Source organism: Cavia porcellus, unplaced genomic scaffold (genome assembly GCF_034190915.1).
Source record: "Cavia porcellus strain 051 isolate PalLab524CR breed Dunkin Hartley unplaced genomic scaffold, mCavPor4.1 scaffold_1, whole genome shotgun sequence".
NCBI classification, from domain to species: Eukaryota; Metazoa; Chordata; class Mammalia; order Rodentia; family Caviidae; genus Cavia; species Cavia porcellus.
In genome coordinates this window covers 127,965,578-127,987,744 of record NW_026947484.1, presented here as the reverse complement: position 1 = coordinate 127,987,744, position 22,167 = coordinate 127,965,578, and the positions used below count along the sequence as shown (strand labels likewise).

Below are 22,167 nucleotides of genomic sequence, written 5' to 3'. Positions count from 1 at the left end.
CCAATTTGTTGATAGACCTTCAACTATCATTTGGAAAAAAATCATTATAACTCTCTGGCCTTTCCTCCACAAAATATACTTCTTTTCTGAAGTATATTCTCAAAGGTCGTATTTTTCTTTAAGAAAAAAATCATTCCTGTTATTTTCTGAGTTCAGTCACTGTAGTTCCCACCTCCCCATCCATCTACACTCAGGGAGCATTGTTGTGGCCTTGCGTAGAGGAACGGCCAGTGTACTGTCTCCAAACATCATTCCTATTTACTCATACCTCAGTGTCATGCATGCAATGAAGTACCACAGATCACTCTTTACATACAACTGCATGAACGAAACATTTCATTCCACTCTTGTAGTTGTTACTCTGTAATCACCCCTTAGTCTTATTCTTATCTCTCCTGACACTTCTTTCTGATTTCCAGCTATACTAGCATCTCAAAGTTCTGTCATCTTGTCTCTACATTTTCTTCCATGAGTGTTGTTGCTCTGATTTTCAGATTCACTATATGACTATCACCTAAGTTTCTGGTATCTGTTTTCATTGCCATGGAACCATCTCCTCACCACCCCATCCTTGACATTTCTTTCTCTGTTTAATTCTCCTGTCACTCTGCCCATGTCTAAGCACAGAGAAGTCTCACAGACTTCAGTTAAATAATTTGAGCGCTGGTTTCTTCTTTTCTACTCCCTCATATATTTTAATCTGCAAAGCCATGCTCAACTCTAAGCCATCCTGCATATTAATGCCAGTTAAATTCTTCAGAAACACACCATCAGCCATGATAAGAGTCACCTATCATAGCCGGACTGTTTCTTGCCATCTTTTAGCTGTATTTTCCACTGTCTTCCTTTATGAGTCTTATACTTGTACAGAGAAAGTACAGAGCTCTCAAGAGGGAGATGTGAGTTTGAATTCTGGTTCTGGCATTTGTCAGCTGTATGACTTTGGGCAAACACTGTACTTTCTCTATACCGCATTTACCCATCTGTAAAACAGGGATAGTAACTGGGTCTTCCATAAAGGATCATTGTATGGATTAAATGAAACCCTCAATTTCTGGCTTACAGCAGTGTTTCAGTGTTAGCCATCATTAGATGCCATTGCTATGTAGGATTGAGAAATAGAAAGGTAACAAAATTAAATGGTACACTAAAATATAAACATTATTTTATAGCTATTACCTGAAATAATTGTAAAGTTTAAAATTTAGTAAAAGCATCTCTGATTTTGCTTTCTTTCTTGAGTCAGTAAGATAATGCTTAGATAAATAAATAAGTGATTCTGAGGATCTTCGGTAACAGCAATATATAATCAGTGTTTTGAAATTATCACTTTATCCTCAACTTTGAAATTTCTTTTCTAACAGGGTAGAAATTTAGCATCAGGAGAGATTGGATTTTTCCCAAGTGATGCTGTTAAGCCTTCCCCATGTGTAAGTACTATTACTCTTTTTTTTTCTTGCTTTTTGTTTTCCTTTTGGTACTGTGATTAATTGTGCAAGAATGTACAAAAGTTACTACCAGGTCATTCATTAATTTTATTAATATTTTTAATTGGATTGTATTATTTTCAATATGGTTAAGATTCCATTGTCAGAAAATACTTGTAAATATTAAGTACATATAGGCATGTAGAAAAATTTAATAGAACTTACAAAATTGAGTTGTAAAAAAGATTTTAGAAGAATTAAGTCAAAGCTCTGGAATAGACAGATTGTTTAAGTATCCCTCTTTTCACTGAGGTAAGAGTGAGAGGGTCTAATCTATTCTAAGCACTTATGTTAGATTAATAATAATCTAATAGACTTCGTCTGATGGGAAATAATAGATTTCATCTGATGTCTTGGAAAGCATCCTAGGGTCTGAAAAGTCCACAAATTCCTCAAACATATCTTTAAATTTTCTGTTTTAGCAAGCCATTGTTTTTTATTTAATGCCACAATGAAATTTTCTGATAACATCAAACAAGTAAAAGGAAAGTGAATTAATTTTTATCCAAATAACTAGGGGAATATAATATAAAATTTACTTTCTGGTGCTTCTTGATACTGATAAATTTTTGTTGTAATGATTTTAGCATTAAAATTGGGATTGAGGGTAGTTTTTTTCCCAAAACATTTGTTTCAGTATTTTTTTTTAATTTTAAAGAGAAAACAAAATCAATAAAAATAAAAATACAGAATTTCAAAAACAAGATAATAGGAAATTGACAATAGTTAATATATTGTGTATTGTTATCTTCAAGGCATTTGCTCAGATTACAAGCTATAGGCATGCATAATTGATCAAACAATGTGAAATCATTTTTAATGAGCTAAATTAGTAGTATAATTATCTTAGCTATCTTTTGTGTGTATATATATTTTTCCTTTTCCCTTCCTTGTTTTATCCTTTACCCTTATGTTTCATTTTTAAATTTTCTAAGTCCAAAGCAAATAAAAACTTACTCATATGGGATGGAGTTGATTGCTTAAAAATCCCTCAAAACTCTCTTATCTTGCTAATTTTCAGTAGTTTCTATATTTCTAAAGTGAACATTCTTTTTTTTTTTTTTTTTCCTTTTTCTGGTACCAAGGATTGAACTCACGACTGCCTGCTTGCAAGGCAGGTGCATATGCCGCTGAGCTAAATCCCCAGCCCCATTGAACATTCTTTTAAATCTTAAAAATGTGAATATTTTCTACGTTTGATTTCAAAATGTAATCTTTCAAGATATTTTACTACCTTTAAACTTCATTATTTTCAAAAACAAAAGAAATTCCAAAAGGATTTGTCATTCAGTTGGTTTTCTGTTCTAATGTCTCATCTTTGGTCTTGAGTGATGTTATAATGTTGAAAGAAGTTGAAGTATGATTCTACTCTTATTTAATTAGACAAGTAAAAATGATTGTGTGGCTGTTTAATGTGTCATTTATGTGAATAAGATTTAGGCTTCCTATCTGTAAAGCAGTCATGTTTATGTATAGAAATGTGGAAAGAGATTATACATCTTAACATTAAGATATTTGGGAACCTAAAGGCATCCAATTAAAACTATTAAGCATTCCATATCCCGAATGTTATCTATTTATGGCCTCTTGAGTATGGCACAAAGCGAGCATTAGAAGTTTTAATTTAGAGAGATTTTCTTAAAGTAGGTACTTAAAGGTTATTGTTGAATGAATGAACAAAGGAGTGAGAAAACAAATCTCTAGCTTATATGTAGTGTTGGATACTAATAAAAGAAGCTTAATAATACTTAGTGAACCAATAAGTGCCTAGAAAGAGAGAAATTTTAAATGTTAAGCAGTTGTAGTGTAATGGGTAAAGCAATAAAATAAAGATGGTTGTTTTATAACTTAAAGTTAATAAATAACTTAAAAAGTTTACTGCTTAGCTGATGAAATTACATGTTTGTTGGTTGTAAGACAAGCTAAGCAAAGATAAGTAGAAAGAGGGAGATAAAGGAGAATTGGTAGAGAAAGTCTGAAAAATGCTATTGTTTTAACCCTGTAATATATTACTATCAGAGATCCATGAGTAGTGCTGAACATTTCATTCTGATGTTAAAAATTATTATATGCCATGGTGGTCTCAAACGTGCTGATATACACAGATAGGAACTTAGAACTGTAGAAAACACTAGAAACACAAAAATGAGGCAGTGCATTCTGGGAAAGTTCATGACTGGAGACAAGGCCTGATGCTATAGCGTAGTACAAACCTGGTTATCTGTTTGAATCTAGGAGCCCTCACAGGAGAAAAATGTCACATTAAAACATGCCACTGACTCTTGTCCTGGCTCTGGGTTGGGCAGGAAAAAAATAAAAACACATTCCCCTGAGAATTACTAAGTTAAATCCAAAAATCCATCCAAATGTCAATCTGGAATTTCTTCTAGCTTTGTGATCTAATATTGTAAGCTAGAGAGATACAGTTTTAAATTATTCTCTCTGAGTCCCAGTGAAAATAAAGGTTCTCTCTGGATTGCAGCCTCTTTACACATGGCCCTCAAGAACTTTTACAGATAAAATCTCAGCAAACAAATTCACCGTATCCAAACATTAAATTTCTAAGAAAATGGATCATTTTAAAGTAAAGTCAACAGAAATAATAAAAAAAATACTTTGGATCACTCCTGCCTCACAGGACAGCAGATTTTGAAATTACCTGTTATTAATTTAAAGTTATATATTTAATGTGGTTGAAGAAATGAAAAGGGATTAAATATCTAAGAGGAGCCCAAGACACTATTCAAACCAGCATATTTCAGATATAATAATTGAATTCAAAGTCTTAATGGTCACATTATATGCCACATCAAATACAGTAGTGAAGAAAATTAGAAGAAATGTATGAAGAAACTTCTCAGATCAGTTCAAAGAGATTAAGAAATGGAAAATGTAAAAGAGTGAATTAATAGGATTCAAATCCATTTAATAGGAGAGATTAGAGATAATTGTGCTGAAGCAATAGTCAAATGAGTAATGACTGATTTCTTTCCAAAATGTATGATAAAATTAATATTAAGAATCAAAAAGTATATTAAAATTAATCAACATCTTGACACATTTTAATGAAACTTCAAGACATTAAAGACAAAATATTAAAGCCAACCTAAGTGTAAAAGAGTGCCTATAAACAGCTGATGATCAGATACATGGGTGAAAGCAGCAGGTATGGAAACAGTAAGTTTCTACTTCTGGAAAGTGTCATTTGGATCCTGTAATACCATTCTTTCCACGTTTAACAGCCATACGCTTTGGATATAAGATAAAAATAAAACAAAAGTGTCTGTGAAAGCAATGGCTAGAAAGAGTTGCCAATTAGGAGAGGGTGTTTATTGTGAGTTTCCTGGTTTTATGGCTACTTGAAAACGTGGTAATACTAGGTTGCAGCATCCTTAATGACTGACAGTCATATAGAAACCATGCAATAATTTTGGCTCTAACAACCAGAATATGAATTCTGAAGCAAGCACAGTAACTGGAGAAAAAGACAGGAAATCTTAAGAAGGAAAGAATGAGAGAGGAGCCTCAAATTTTGTATATAAACTTTTCCTAAGCTTCTGAGAAATGGCGAAATTCTCAACTGCCCAACCTACACTTCAAGAACTAAAATGAGAATTCATCAGTCACTTAGCACAAGAGTTCACTTAGGTTAAATACCTGCTTTAAGAAAAACCTTGTTCTTGGTAATAGAACAGAATCCAGAATTTCAATTTGAGTAGGATCATTCAAGTTATTCAAGTTATTCTGGATAGAGTCTAGAATTACCCAGTATACAAGAAAATAGGAAAACATGAATCATACTTAGAAGAAAAAGCAGTTGATGGAGATTTACCTTGAAATGACCTGCATGATAGAATTAGCAGGAAAGATTTTAAAAGGCAACTTTTAGAACTATAAGGAAAGTGTGTTCATAATGAGTAACGAATAAGAAGCATTAGCAGAGAAAAAGGAACTATAAAAAAAAGAACCAAATGGACATTCTGAAACATGAAATTATAATATTTGAAAGAATATATTGAATGTTTTAAGAGAAGAAAATTGCTATGTTTAAAGTTTAGCTCTCTTAAATAATGAGACTTCTAGCAAAACAGAGAGAGACCATTTCTTAATTGTCTCACCTAACTTTATATGATGTATTCAGGAATAACATGTGAACTATATATTCAATAAGACATTTTTAAAAACATTACTTGTCTTTAGAAGCAGTTTAATGATACAAACTGTGGAGATGACAGAAAATGGCATTAGGGAAAAATAGTAATCATACTTTCAAAGATGAGATTACCCAGAAGAAAGATAGAACACTTTAGGCTGAAACAGCCTCAGTTATCTCTTTTACCGTAAAATTATATGTCACCCTTCACCTTTGGATCTCTAGCAATCAAAGGAGTCCACAGTAATAACTATGTTAAAGTCTTTCTATCTCTATCTCTGTTTGTCTGTCTCTCCATGGCATGTTAGAGGCAGGGGAAAGAAGAAAGATGATTTCTCTTTCTCATTTCAGAAACCATGTATATCTTATCAAAAGGGAAAATATTGAAGATCAATTTTTATTTGTAAAATACAATATATTGAAAATTTGCAGAATTTTAATGGGTATTTTACCTTTAATAATTGCTGTATATCATGATTTTACTAAATATTGCTATTAGAAACATAACTCAGAGGATTAAAAATATGGAAATATCAATAGCTATAGAAATATTCTGACCAGGACAGTTTTTTCCAACTATAAAAATCTGTCAGAACAAAATTATATTAATCGAAAAAGGTCACATATAGAGACATATTTATATTGACGAAATCTCTTAAATGCTGTATAACCTATATTAAAAGTAAAAAGGTAACAGAATTTTTAATCAACCAATGTACAAAAGTTCAGGAATACTGTGGAATGTATACATAAGAGACTTATGTGACTCATGAAAAATTTCTTAACACAAGAAAAAATATACTCTAACTTTTCTCAGAAATTTATAAATTATCCCCTTCTCTGTAGTACATATTTCATTATTTTATGAATACTAGTATAGCTTTTCAGGGGCTTTGTTCTTTTTCTAGTTACCATGAGCACCTAGAAGAAATTTTCTTTCATTATATGCTTAGAACATGCAACATTTCTCATGCACAAAGCTCTATTTGAGAAAAGGGAAAATGAATGTTTTTCGTGTTGTCTTCTTACAGAAAAGGTTTTCTAGGTGGGAGATTTCACAAAACAAAATTTAGAATTGTGTTGCATGACTCAGTCTACACTCAGTGTAGAGTGTTTGTTTTGCATATTTTCCCAATGTCTTGGAAAGTGAAATTCTATTTTATTTCCTTAATAACATTTTCATTTTAGTTTTTATGATAGGATTAAGTTGCCTTGATAATAAATATTGAAAGATTCTATTTTGTATTTTCCTGCAACTCTTCCTTTGGAGGTACAGTGGCAATAAATGAATGAAAGAATGAATTAAAGAGAAATGAATTATTTTCTGCTTATCTGACATGTATAATGATTCATTCTGCATAAAATTGCTAGTGGATAGTTCCAGGACTGTGCTGCTTAAGGGTTTTATAGAGCTGAGTCAGCTGAACTGAATTAATGATTGATTTCTAAAAGCTTCCCTAAGTAAACTTAATCTGTTTTTGCCTTTTAATATTTTAGGTGCCCAAACCAGTAGATTATTCTTGCCAACCCTGGTAAGTATTAAAAATGTTTGTGTAGTGAAGTTGAAATACCATACCCTTAGCTCGAGGATGCCTTAGTAGTAAACCATGTTCCATTTTCCATTTTGTCCTGGCTAAAGGTATTTTCAGATGTAACAAAACACCATAATGAATCCATATATTGCTGACCTTTCTGTATCTTTGTCAGAGAGAAGTGTGTGGGTGTGTATTTGTGCCTAGGAATGCACTTGATTATAAACTGAAGGTTTATAGAACAGCCACAAAAAGAAATGGAACATAGGAAAATATGTATCATTTAGACAGAAAGAAAATTCATTAAGCAGAAAAACACAATAATAAATGATTCAGTATTTGAAACAAAGAATTAGCTCATGGGGATAGTAGGTCCTAAGACTGAAATTTACAATGAGTAATATGGAAGCAGCACAATCTATGCATGTCTGTTATGGGTCTAGGTGGAGCACATTTTTCCTTTGGAGGCCAACAGAATAACCAACAGAATCGAAACTGGGAGCAGAGGGTGATTATTGTTTCTTAGATATCTTCAACTTTAAAAGTCGTATTTAGGATCCAGAATTAGTTATAGCTATACCACATCAAAATCACTAATGCACATTGATTATTTAGGATGTGTTTAGTGCATTACACATTTTGGTTTATTTTGTTTCCCCAACATTTATGTAAGGAAGATTGTTGAAATACACTGTTGTTACAGATGAGGAAAGGAAGGTTAAAGCCATGCAATTTGTGAATAGTAGTCCAAGATTCCAAATTATGTCATCTGCACTTTGCTATACTGATCCCCAAATCAAAAAGCATGGCATATTACTCATTTATATTTGTTTCCCTGAATTTGTATTTGATTCTTCTTAAAATGATTTGAATGTGGGGTTTTTCCTTAATATTTAAACATACATATGCAAGTCAAAAATGAGGATACAGATATAAATGAGGTATCTGGAAAGTAATATTGTAATTCAGTTTTCGAGTATAGATACCATCAGAGTTGTCAGATATTTAAAATGATTTGATTATTCCACATTCTGTAATGATAATATGCAAAGCTCTAAGTTAACTTTTCACTGGGTAGGAGTCACTTTCACAAGACCTGGGATTCTTTTCTCTTGTAGGTCTTCTCACTCAGTCTTCACCCACCCTCTCTGCTATATGGCTCTGGGCCTTAGCACTAAGCTTGCTCAGAAAATTGTAACAAGTTGGTGATAGAAATGGGAATCCTTGCTACATTTTTTAATGTGACATAAGACCATTTAAAACTATAGTCTTGACAGGAATTAAATTTGGATGCTTGAGCTAATAGCATGCACAATCAAACTGGAAAAATAGTAGGCGCTGATAAAAATCATGACAATATGATTGAGTTCCTTCTTCCATTTTTCATGCAACTAGACTTTATTGTTACAAAGATCTTGATTTTAGAGATAAATACTGATGCTACAAACTACATGGATTTGTGAAATAAGCTCATCGGGTACCTAGGAAGCAGTCAGGGCACAAGAGGATAGATTTTGTACCCTTTGTTTTAAGAGATAGCTTTGCCAACATGGAAAGTTCTATTGAAAATATAACCAGTTAGCATAGTATTAGTCATAATGGTAAAAAAATCAAGATGTTTAAAAAAAGAAGAGCTTTCAAAATAGGAAGTAACTAAGTTATTTCATGGTGGAAGTCTAAAATTATTTTTTCTTCTCTTTTGACTAACCTGGACAGTTTATTCAAATGAAGCAGGAAGTTTCATGTAAATGTCTTCTGCTAGGGAACAAAATGATCAGCTACACTAGAAAATGGAACATCAATTTTAGACAGAGTAAACTCTTTAGAGAAAACTAGACTGAATAAGGACATGCTTTCTTCAAATATATATCACTGCCTATATTTCTGTTTATTATTTTCTCATTTATGAGGAGATTCTTCACGTAAAATAAATTTTGTTTCCTATATAAGTCATAAAATGTAAAATCAAGGTGATTGCCTTCAATAATATGTGTTTTAGGATTTCAAAAGATAGAGAATTGTTTAAAACTGATGAACTATTCGGAAGTATGTATGTAGAACAGAAATCCATGCCAAAACCCCACTCCATTTTCTAGGTAGTCAGCAACTTGATGTTTTGTACCTTGCAGTTGACACTGGAGGTAGAAGGTATATACATATATATATGATGAAACAGGAGCACACAGGGCCCAGATTTTGAGGATGGAGAAATGCCATATAAAAAACAGGTGGAACTAGGGAAGATCTGTGTACTGAGAGACAGTGCTCCCGGTTCCTTCGCATGGCTCACTTCCAGCACAGTGATAGTCTCACTTACATATAATACCTTTCCTTGTATCCAAGCAGAAATTTGGAGTATTTTTGTCTAAATAAATATGTGGGCTCAAAGGAAAAAATAGCAACAAGTAGAATCTTCACATTTGGATGCTATCTAGCCCAGCTCTCGGATGCTTGCCAAATGATCAGGCTCCTAGCCAGAAGCTTACCTTTGTACCTCCACGTGTGTCTTCTAATAATTATTCAGAAGCCTTCTTCTTAAATATGAACCAGTAACAAAGATAACTGGACATTTGAGGAAAGCCTTGAAATACATAAATAAAGTAAAGAAAAGGAAACATGAAAATAGCTATTAAAGTGAGAAGATTTTTAAAAAAAAATCCTTTTATGTACAAAGTTAAGATACCACACTGTGGTAAGTGAGCTGGATGTTTTATAAAAGGAATACTCAGAATGAGCGATTATATATTATACAAGAGTTAAAAGCTAATGTGCTTTTTTAAAATCAGAGATACAGGTAATATTGAAAGAAAAGGTATGAAAAGTAGACTGTTGATCTAGGAATCACACATTCTACTAGTAGAAACTCCAGAGAGAGAAAAGTGAGGACAACAATTATCAAATAAATAGTACATTTTTTTTCTCAGAACTTGTCTTTCTGAAATGGAAATACTCCTGAAAACTTAGGACAGTATACGAAAATGCATTATGGAATTTTGAAATATAGAGAATACAGAAAAAAATCTGAAGGATTCCAAGGAGGTAAAAATCAGCTCACATCCAAAAGTCAGAAATGTGAGTGTCACTGAATGGAAATTAGAAGAGAATGGAGCAATGAGTTAATCTTTGAGAGACAAATGATTTCTTACTTAACATTCTGTATCCAGCTATACTATCAGTTGGGTGCTAAATGAAATATTTTCATAAATGTGAGCCTTTAGAATATTGTATCTCATGAATAGATTTACAGAAAACCAAAACATTAGCTAGAAACTACGAGGAGGATGCTAAGTCCCAGAAAGGAGAAAACAAGGAAATCTCCAGTAGTTCAGCCAGATTAGACGGCAAATAGAATCGATTAGACTAAAAGAGTGGAAGGCTTATAAAACATAGCTGCAATGTAAAATATTAACAAGTAAACTATGGGAGGTCGAGAGTTGGTGGGGAATTTATTTGGAAAGAATGTGTGCCTTTGTATGCTTGAGCAAGCAAAAATTTAAGCTATTATTTTTTGGAGATCAGATATTTTCTTAATATGCTATAATTGCCCAGATGGTGATTTGGATTTGTGAAACTTATGAAAGACAAGAATGAAGAGTTACACTATGAAGGCGTGAGCAGGAGTGTCAGCATAAAAATGATCTTATTTCCTCATGACTGGAATTGATAACTTACAGTGGGAAAACATTTTATAGTGTGCAAGTATTAATAAAAAGTAAAATATTTGGAATGAGGCTTGTAGAATGCTGGTATAGTGCAGTGTTTGTCTTTTTATAAGTATTACAGTATGCCTTTCCTTTTAAAACTCTTTCTTGTATTACTTTGATAAATACACATATACTTTTACTATGACAATAGAGTTGCTGTAAAGAGAATAATAGAGTGGAACTTACAAAATGTTGACTTTCTTTAGAGGGAAAGGTTGAGAGGACTCTCTAAACCTGAATGATGAGAAGGAATTGCATCAATAGAGGATGTGTTTGCAGACAAAACTGCAGTCTGTGATGATCAAAAGGAGCTTGTGGGCCTGGGGATATAGTTCAGTGGCAGTTTTTTTGCCTCACATGCTTGAGGCCCTGGATTCAGTCCCCAACACTGAAAAGAAAATGAGCTTAATGCATTGCTGAACTTGAAAGCTAAAGACTAGAGTTGAAGGGTGTTGTAAAAGATAAAGTTGTAGAGCTAAGCATGAATCAGATAATACTAGACTCTAAATGTTCGTGGTTTTTATTATTGCTCTTTTAGTCCAGAGTACCATCAGCATAAAATGCCCTGAGCTCCTCTTAATACTCAGTGGAACCTACCACGCTGTCTCTCATTAAACTTCCAATTAATGCCTACATGTGCTTTTAAAATAGTGTAGATTAACAATAGGTACTTACACTGAGTTATATATTTGTATATGTGAGTGAGAGAAATTTTAGGAATATAAGTCATGAGTGGCTTCAAAAGATAGCCAAGCCAAACAATTTTTCCCTTAACTTCTACTGCCCAAATACTATGATATATTTTACCAGTAAATGTTATGCCTATATTTGATGTGAATGGTCATTCAAAATGATTTCACATTGCATTTGGGCCCTTAATTATGACATTCTGTAGCATTTGTGTATGCTTTAAGGCCCTCATAATCTAGAAAGAACTAAATTCTGGTTTTGGAAATAAAAAACCTGCTTTTAAAAATATGATATTCACTACTAGCAATTTCTTAAGAAAATTGATTAGAAAAATTGTGAACTGTAAGAATTAATGTTATACCCAAGGAATCATTATTTTACAATAGTTTCAACTGTTACTAGATTTTTAAAAAAGATACTCAGAGGAGATTTCATAATATATATAAAAAGGTGTGTGTGTGTGTGTGTGTGTGTGTGTGTGTGTGTGTGTGTGTGTGTGTGTATGTGTGCGCACGTGTATGTGTGTCTTAGGCAGCATCATCTTTCCTATAAGTCTTTTCCCTAATTTGCTTCTAAACTTTCAACAACAGTCTGTCTGATTCAGTAACTCCTGTTTCTTCACTTTGTCCCATTTATTTGTTTGGTAAATAATTACCAACCACTTACTCTACATTAGGTATTGTTCACTTTGCTGTTGGCTTTGTAAAACATTTGTGTTTAGACATATTAAAAGACTTTTTATGAGAATTCTTAAAGACATGCCCAGATCTGCCACTAAATTAAAATCTTGACAGATATGCATTAGCCTCTCTTGTCTTTCAAGTATATTATTGAAATTCTTGATGTTATTGTTTCTTACAGGTATGCTGGAGCAATGGAAAGATTACAGGCAGAGACTGAACTTATCAATAGGGTAAATAGTACTTACCTTGTGAGGCACAGGACCAAAGAGTCAGGAGAATATGCAATTAGCATTAAGTAAGTAGGACAAGTACTTTTACAGAAATAGATTTCCTGTTTTCATAATTGCATGACCATCTGATGTTCATAACACTGAAGTTGAAAACCAAGGTTCTAATTGCAGCAGAAATAATGCATCTATCCAGACAGCTCATTAATACTTTAAAAATCTGTTAGAAAACAGTAGTATGTGTTATAGGCTGCTAATTAGCATATTAGATTTCTTTCATAACTTTGTGTTTTGTTGACTTGATGTGTGCACATTTCTAGTAAATTCTAAGAGTATAAGTTACTAGACTGTCTTTTTCTTTTTGCTTCTCAACCTGGACTAAGTAAATTAAGCAGAATGACTAGTCATATTCAAACTCCATCTCAATTCAAACATTAGTTGTATCTTCAACTAATCTAGAAAATGTTTTGTTTAATTAGCTGATGCCATTGTATTGGCATAGACATATATTTTGTCTTCACGATTAATTCCTATGTTATTGGGGCATGGCCTCTGGTAATTATTGATTTCTACTGATTAAAAACACATTTGTATTCAAAATTTATTCATTGCCTACAGGTACAATAACGAAGCAAAACATATCAAGATTTTAACGAGAGATGGCTTTTTTCACATTGCAGAAAATAGAAAATTTAAAAGTTTAATGGTAAGTATTGATTATTTCTGTTCAATCTATGGGACCTATTTGAGGGGGAGTTAGGAAGGCCAGTTAAATTTTATAGTTTCTTGGATATTTTACTCACTGAAAATTTATTTAAAATTAATCACATTTTAATTTTGTAATAAAATCCTAAAAATTCTAACTTTAGAAACTCCAGGTAAGCTTTATATTGTTTGAATCATTTTTAGTTGTATACTAGGTTTGCAAGTTTTATTTCATATTTGGATTGTACCCTATTGATGACCCTTGGTGCAATGACAGATTCATATATGAACTTTCAGTTATTTGTGTGAGTTTTAGCTTGTGTTCCAATAATACATTGCAAATTTTTAATGTCCCTTTGGTCTTCCTTCATTTGCTTTTACCTCCTAATTTGGCCAGAGGAAGTTATTATAAATCATGACACAAAGAGTTATCATTAATAAAATACCTCTCATGTTTAGGTTCATTTCATAAAAATACAATAATAAGTCAAAGTAAGAAGTTTTCTTTCATATTCTAAATTGTTCACTTTTATCCTAAGCATAATAGGGTTACTTTTTTCCCACACAACAGTTGATATTTAATAGAAGTTTTATATTTAAGTGGAAAAGTATAGTTTTATAGATTGCTTCAAATGAGTAACAGTTGCTTAAATTTGGTTTTTAATGAGATGGCTGGGTAGAGAAAGGAAAGAGAAGAAATGAATAAAGGAATTCAGGTATGTTATATACATGTGCCAAGTCCACATAAGGAATGTAAACATTAGGTACTGCGCACATGTATTAATAAAATAAAACAATGTTTAAAAGAAAGTGAATAAACTGTGGACATCAGTTGATAATAAAAACTTACAGTTTAATAGTTTTATTGATATAAAAATGTTGTGTATATGTCATAAATAATGCACATATGTCATATATGCTAACAGTAAAAATTCTTATTTTCTTAAAGGTGGTTTTGTGTATGTTTCACAAGTTTGGTAGTTTTTCTGAGATAGTGAACAATATAAGACATAAAATGCATTAGCAGCTTCTAAGAACTTTGAGTAATATTGAGAAGGACCATTCATTGATTGAAACATCAATCAAGGGCTGGGGATTTAGCTCGGCAGTGCTGTGCCTGTCTGACAAGCTCAATGTCCTGAGTTCAATTCCAGATACCAACAAAAAAGCAAAAATCAATCAAAAGATACATACATACTACCTCTTTCCAGAAAACATCAGACAGCACTTTGTGGATGTTAACATTAAAGTTAAAAATTGAGTGTAAGAAACGCTTACAAAATAGACCAGCTTGAATGCATTATCTAAAAACTGAGCACTGTTTCAAGACAAGGATCTGTGTTATTTCAAAAAGAAATATTTTGAGTTGAAAGAAAAAGAAGTAAACCTCTGTAGACATAAATATCACATTTCTATTCAAAAGCTAAGAAAAGGCAGTATGGCCATGTTCTGGCAACTGTAAACTCTGTCAAATTGGAAACCAAGATCCAGGCATCCTCCCTGCTGGAAGTAACTTATGTTCCATTAGAACAAGCAGACTGTGCAGAGAGAACTGAGCCAGGGGAGGTTCTTCATAAAATGAAAACCTAAGAGAGAGGTGGCAGCAGATGCACAAATAATGAACAACAGGCACAGCTGAGACATGAGAACAGCACGCTCAGGGAGTCTGCATATCTCGGCAAGACATGCCAGTTTGAGCTTTCACCTACAGAACTTCCTTGGTCGGTAATGAGGCTGCTCCACAGTGTTACAGTTAACATGGCACTTGAAAAAGTGCCACAGGGCCAAAGATGACTTCCAGCCTTTTGGACTTTGAAAGTAGCAAAAGGAACTCCCATTAGAGGAGACCAGTGAAGAGGATGAAAGAATAGCCACTGGAAAGGGCCAATCAGTTCAGCTTTGTGTCTCCTTGATTCCACTCAAGGAAGTTCTTTCACAGCAAGGGTTAGATATGAAAAGCCAAAAATACACCATAGTGACCTGAACTGGAAGACAAAGATTCTTGAGTTTCCAGCTGTATATTTATTTAGCTGCATTATAGTAAATCAATCAAACCCTGATTCAGATCATTTGTACAAGATCACATTAAGGTTTTTGCACTGATGGTCTAGAGAGGAAATTAAAAGAGTATTGTCTCAGGCCTCAAATAAGCTCTCCTTATAAAATATAAGTAAAATATCAGAAATGTTGCAGATGCATGTACATTTTCCCCCTTCATGTCTAGGGATCTTTTGTAGGAAAGCTGGTACTTTAGTGGGCTCAATGGAGGGGTACTAACAGCAAAGCTCTAGTGAAACTAGAAAGCACTAGCAAATATATGTAATCATGAAAGTTAAAGAATGACGAGGAGCTGGAAAACCTCAGCTTCAGCAAAGTCCTTTGTCAGATTTGGTAAATAGCTATTAAAATGGATGAAGATGCAGCTATTTATCATTTTTGTTTCTTTTCAATTGTTGAACACATTTTTATTGGGTCTTTTCTACCAAAAATCACTGGTGTTTTTTTTTTTTAAGAGAATCCAGAAATGACTCAACTTATCTAAGAATGCCTAGAAACTAGTGAATACATACATGCCAAGAACCTCAAAATAGTTTTTCAAACTAGGGCAAGAAAATACCACATGGATACTCTGTCAGAAGGGTGGTTTATATTTTACTAAGTGACCCCTTTGGAAGGAAAGAATGTTATGAGGTACCTCCTTAAAATCAGAATCATACAACCTCTAGGATATGACTTTTTATTATTGGCACCAAATAACAGAGTTTCTGTTACAAGTCAGTATGTTTGTAGCTTTGAGTTGTTTCTTAAGAATCATTTCATATCCCACTATCACTGACATTAAAGTTAGATTTTTCTACCTATGAATCAGAATAGGTCATGGGACTAAATTTTTATCTGGAAAGGATATAAAACACAAGCAGAATCTGGAATTTATTTTATATTCTACAACTTCTCAAAGAGAAGATTGGCCTTAGGTGTTTGGACCCAAACATTTTTCCCTTGGGTTTCAATGGCTGAATTAATCAAAATTTTTGTTTTTCTTAGTCATTAAATTCAAATCCTAAATGAATTTCTGTATCCAGATTACAAGGCATTAATTTTGTTCTAATTTTCATGTATGCCAGACAATACATGTCCAAATGCTGTTTATAAACCATCTCCATAGCCTGTTTCCTAGGCAATTGGAATGACTAGCTCTCACTCATTATTTTTCAGAGAGACTTGAATTGTTGACACTGCTGTGTCAGTGAGAGATAAGGAAAGCTTAGTGATTTCTTTTGTTTAGTCTTCTTATTTACTTGTTGTACCTGAAGGTCAATGACTGCTAAAGCAGGGGTGGATTATACTAAAATACAGAAGGCAGAAAGGCATAAATTGGAAAAGATCCATGTTGGTACTATTTAATTCTGTGCAGACACATGTAGCAAGATATACCCTCATAAGACTGTAAAAATGGAACTAAATTATCTTCCATGCTTAGTGGAGTGTTAAAGAGTGTTTTGCAATTTACTAAGGACCACAGGTCTTGAATAGTTCTTTTTTCCTTTAGTAAAATTTTGGAGGAGTATTAAACGATGACCAAATCCTGCAGTATAATAATGTTATTGTAGTTTCTAGCCAACTTCACATAAATGTTAATTATAATTCATAACAAAATGTGTATGACTTCATATAAAATTAAATTGAAATTAAAGCTATTGGCACATAATTTATTCCAGGCTTATTTTCATATTGCCAAAAAAAAAATTTTACAGAACTTAAGTATCAAAACTAAAGAAAAACTCTGATTTCATTTGCATCAACAACATAATGTGCACATGTACCTTCTTCCTGAGACCTTATAAAATTTTGTCTTTTTAAAAAATATAACAATAATGGGGCTGGGGATATAGCTCAGCAGCACAAGCACCTGCCTGGCAAGCACAAGGTCTTGATTTCAATTCCTGGCACCAAAAAAAAAAATATATAGATAGATAGATAGATAGATAGATATAATAATAATGATCACTAAGTAGCATTTAATTCCTGACCTAACTTTTGTAAACCACATCTGTTAAAAATCAGCATAATACAAGTGCTGTAGTATGATCATTGATGCTGTTTTGAAAATACATTCCCTCTAGGCTAGTGTTTTGTTTCTTTTTGTCTTTGTTTTTAAAATTGGTCAGATTCTACATTCCTTTGTTTCAAAAATCATACCCATTATCTAGTCCTAACAAGAAAAGGAAGGAAGGAATATTTTTTTGAAAGTTGAAGATATAATCTATGTAAAATCCTAGCATCTTAAATCTAAGGAAACAAGGTTTCAGGCATGTGACAGACAACTAGCAAACACTATTCCCTTTGGCTTCTCTGGACATGTGTGTGCTTACATTCTCCAGGTACTATTTGTTAATAATACCATATAGTTAAAGGCATGGACTTGAGAGACAAATATCAGCTATATGACCTCACACTCATTGATTAGCCTGGGATCTGGGTATCCATGGGGATGAAGCTGATCTCGTAAGTTTCCTGAGTGAGGATGAGAACCCATAATCAAGGCCCAGCACTGGGAATAATTGTAGCGGTTGTGATTATTCATATCAGGCACCCTATTTGCTGTTGTGTGGAATGACTTGTTATCCCCACTGTACGGGTATAGGAATTGAAAAATTCCCTAGTTGCTTTATTTGTGCTTCACACAAACCATACTGCTTAATTTATACAAGTGTACTTTATTTTTTTACCTTTTTGACTATTCCCAACCTGGTTATTCCACCTGAAACAAACTTTGCACCTCTCCATGGCTGTTGAAATTTTGTGTTCTTCAATTTAGGTCAAGCTGCTTTGGACCTGAAACCTTCTTTTGTTCTCCTTTGTGCACCAAACCACAATTTCTTGTGTGCCTTTGAGGACCTATAGCCCTTCCCTTCCCGTCTAGGATGACAACTTGACAACTCCTATTGATCAGGAACCTTCATAATCTTCATAATCTTTGTGACTCCTGACAATCCCAGCACAGTGCAGTCTACAACATATCTGGATTTTTTCATTAATAATAAATCCTTGATCATTCTTTTTTTTTATTCTGTTGGGTGATATTTTACTCAGTTGATTTGTTCTGAGAACTTTGAATACAACCACTGAATGGAGGTATTGAGTTGACTGACATTGTGGTTTTTAGAAGAAATAAGTTGCTTTTCTATAATATTTTAAAAAATATATTTTAAGAGAAGTACTGAATAATTAGGTTAAGTGATTTTGCTTTCATTTACATTTTAGGTATTTATGCATAATTTTACACATGATAGAATGCATTTTTCCATTATGAATTATATTTTAATTTCAGTTTATAGTAGAGAGATTCGTATTTGTGCAGAATTTATGAAGAAAACATGAAATTTCCTGAAGTTTAGTATAAAAGAGGATGAGTGGTTATGGCATTAGGCTGGGATATATTTAAGGCAAACTAAAATTAGAATCACATTATTTATGCCTGTGAGTATTAGGTAATAGAGCTACAGTGGGCACTAACACTTCATCATTAATCAGAGACAATGTCGATTGACATTCATGCTTTGCTAACTTTTGTTTACCATAGAAAAGTACATTTAGTATCACATTTGTTTAGTGGCCATGTTGAAAAAAATGCAGGAAACTAGAAATTGCTGTATATTAAGCAAGCAGCTGTTCCTTTTATTTTTTGTTCAGAAAGGCAAGTATTTCATAAATAAGAATAATAATTACTACTCTGATGTAGAAGTTTAGTTTAGTTTCTTGCTTTATGCTTTTTTTTTTCATTTATCACATCTGACAGAATGTTCTTTATCTGAGAAGAAGAGGGGAAAACTCACATTATAAATGTCCTGAGTATCAGGAACAACTTCTAGGCAGTTACCAGGTACATTCAGACATCAGGGACAAATGATCATTCACTAACTCTTCTGTGAAAAATTTAGCATTAATTCCATTATCTTTATCTATCATTTTGTGATAACAAAAGTATATTTACCAAAAATAAACTTTTATTCTTTTTCCTGAAGGAACTTGTGGAATACTACAAGCATCATTCTCTTAAAGAAGGGTTCAGAACCTTAGATACAACTCTGCAGTTTCCATACAAGGAGCCAGAACATTCAGCTGGACAGAGGGGTAATAGGGCAGGCAACAGCTGTGAGTATTATAATTGAGAATACGATTTGCTGTCACTTGAGGGTTGGAGGCAAAATAGCATTAAACATCTTTATTCCAGACTTCGAAATATAACCAATTAATATGCTAATGCATTGAACAAGGACTTTAAACTGAATCAGAGGGACCAACAGGTTTATAAACATGTCTAGTTAGTTGTAGGTCTTTGTGCCAAAGTAAAAATTGTGTATGAATTAAAATATCTATTATAATTATAGAGACTATGTTCACATATAAAGTTTATGTTTTTGCCTGGCTTTTACTTTACCAGACTTTTAAATTTCTGTTTAATGTTTGTGGCCATAAAATACTGTTTGAATGATAGTATTTAAACAAAACTGATTCACAACTCTCCTTTTTAGAGTATTACCCCAACTTCACTTATGATCTTATTTCAATGAATACTTTCAAAACTTTGAAATGACTACCATGTTTTCTTGGATGACAATATTTCTAACACCATACCATAGCCACTTTCTTTCAAAATAAACATGGGCCAGAACTAATTACAAAATAACTAGCACACAAGGAAATTCACATCATAGTTTGAGTGTGAATCCAAATCCAAATTTTTATTTTTCCTCACTTTTTAATGTTATACACCCTTTCTTTAGATGGTTAAAGTATGTAAAGAAAATATTGTGATGAAAACATGTTGTAAAGGAAGCGTAGTAGTTTCATTCCCTTGTTTTGATGTCTTCTTTAAAAAAATCTTCATTTCAGAAGAGAAATGAAAACAATTTTTATTACTCTTAGAATCTGTAACCTAAGCAAAATTGGGAGATATAGAGGTATTAAAAAAAGGATTTGCATCAGTTTAATATAACTTCGGCTTTATTTTTCCCACAAAAAACAGACACCAAAAGAGAAACAGGTAATGCTCAGGGTTCCAACAACATCAGTAAAATTTCATATGTTCAAATGCAAGAAAACATGACAATTATTTATCACATCAAATGACAGGTGGTTTTTTAAAATTTGAATAGCTTACTAGCTGCTTCTGCAGTGATCAGTATGTATGCCCAAGCCTATGCAGTGCAAATAGTAAGAACATACTTTATGTTGAAACTTTAAACACTTAAAATTTTATGTTTTTAGTCTAAAATTACCTAATTATCTTGGAGTCTCAAGTAGACTATAATTCTTACTCATTCAAAAATGAAAGTTTTTCTTATAAAACTTCCTACAAATGTCTTAAAAATCTGCCTGGATTATGACTTCTCCCTGCTGCATGAAATCAATAATTTTCAACTCTATTTTCTCTGCTTTTCCAGCAGCAGGACAAGTTTTCCAGAAGGTCAGTTATACCAAACCCTGTTTGAGGTGTTTGGTTTGTTCCTAAGCATGTAGGGGAAAGAAAAAGGATGGATATCCAGCATTACATAGGAAGGTTTTTTTTTTTTTTTTTAACTGTCACATGTATTTCACTGCTTCACTTTTTAAGATGGAAATAGTATGAAGAAGGTCCTGAGACTTAAATGAAGTACTACAGATAAAGCACTTAGTGTAGTGCTTGTACATAGTAAATACACATAAAAGTTGCCACTGACTCTATTGCCCTTATTTCTGCTATAATGCTTCTGACTCTTCCAGCATAGCACATACATCCCTGTATTTCTAAGGCTTGATTAAATTTATGGGTTGTAATTCATAATGACTTACATGTTTGCTTTTATGTTTTTAAAGTATGCCTTTCTTATTTTAAACCAACCCTTGAGTCAGGGTGAACCATTACAGAAAACACTGTTTCTATTTTTATGCATGTAGAGTCTTCTAAGAGATAGAAGGAGGAAATGCTCCACGTTCTGTATGGAAAGGTTATATCTGATGTCTTCGTAGGCTTTCCCTCTGTTTCATAGCTTTGGGTATGCTGCTAAATATCATCTAACAGAGCTTAGACAATTTGGTAACAATACTTTTACCAAACAGTGTGACTTTGGGATACTGGATTGGACTGAGAGCGCTGAGGTCTCTATTACTTTATATAAGTAATATTGTCTAGAAGCCTAAAGAGCAGACAAGGGAAAGCCCAGAACTGTCATGTAGTCTGGATACAGGTTGAGAATGGAACTCCAACTCTTGAAACAGACTATTTATCATCTTTATTTTTCAGTCATATAATCACCTTGGAAAAGAAAGTCTTGGAGTACTGTAGAGATTGCTTCAGAAATAATCTAGATTAGTATGTTCTTGGGACCTTTACCAACTATTTTGTGGTTTTTAAATAAGTAAGTATGACAAATCTGTGTCATACATGTGAAAAATAACATGCAAAGAGAAACTCATTAGAACAAACAGGAGTCCACATTAGTGGATAAAACATTTCTAAGTGCTCGCTGTAGGCTGCTTCTGAGACAGGATTGTTTTCTTTGCCTTTGGAATGATTTGAATATTTCCAAAGGAGATTGGGGGGGGGGTGAGAACAAAGAATGTAAGTCAAGGTTACCAGTGAGCTCTTGTAGTTCCCTAGAAACTGCAGGGGCTCTATGGAATAGGTCATGTGGATTTGTGTAAGAGTACCATTATTCTGCAAACTGGTCCTAGCAAATCTGCCTTAGATTCTTTAAATATACCTGGAAGGCTGGTATAGTTAAAGGGCACTAAGTTGACTTCTCCCTTTTTTGTTCTGCAATGACTTTATTTTCAGGTCTGCCTCTAAGAAGCTGTCTGATCTTGGGCAAGACACTTAACCAGTTTGAACCTCAGCCTTCCCACTTGATAAATGAGGAATGTGATTAGAGAATTTATAATGTTCTTTGAAAAGTAGCATTCATTGTTTGTTTCTTTGTATAGAAGAAGGAAGGACATAAAA

At 33.1% G+C, this 22,167-nt stretch overlaps 1 protein-coding gene across 2 annotated transcripts in view; it reads left to right on the top strand.

The window, feature by feature from the left end:
- The window catches only part of Vav3 (vav guanine nucleotide exchange factor 3), a 364,771-nt gene that overhangs the window by 324,224 nt on the left and 18,380 nt on the right, over positions 1-22,167 (top strand). For both annotated transcript variants that reach the window (XM_063255201.1, XM_063255206.1), the window contains exons 21-25: positions 1,365-1,430; positions 7,138-7,172; positions 12,428-12,544; positions 13,095-13,182; positions 19,208-19,337. In XM_063255201.1, coding sequence (XP_063111271.1) covers positions 1,365-1,430; positions 7,138-7,172; positions 12,428-12,544; positions 13,095-13,182; positions 19,208-19,337 — 436 coding nt within the window. The remainder of the gene's footprint in view (positions 1-1,364; positions 1,431-7,137; positions 7,173-12,427; positions 12,545-13,094; positions 13,183-19,207; positions 19,338-22,167) is intronic.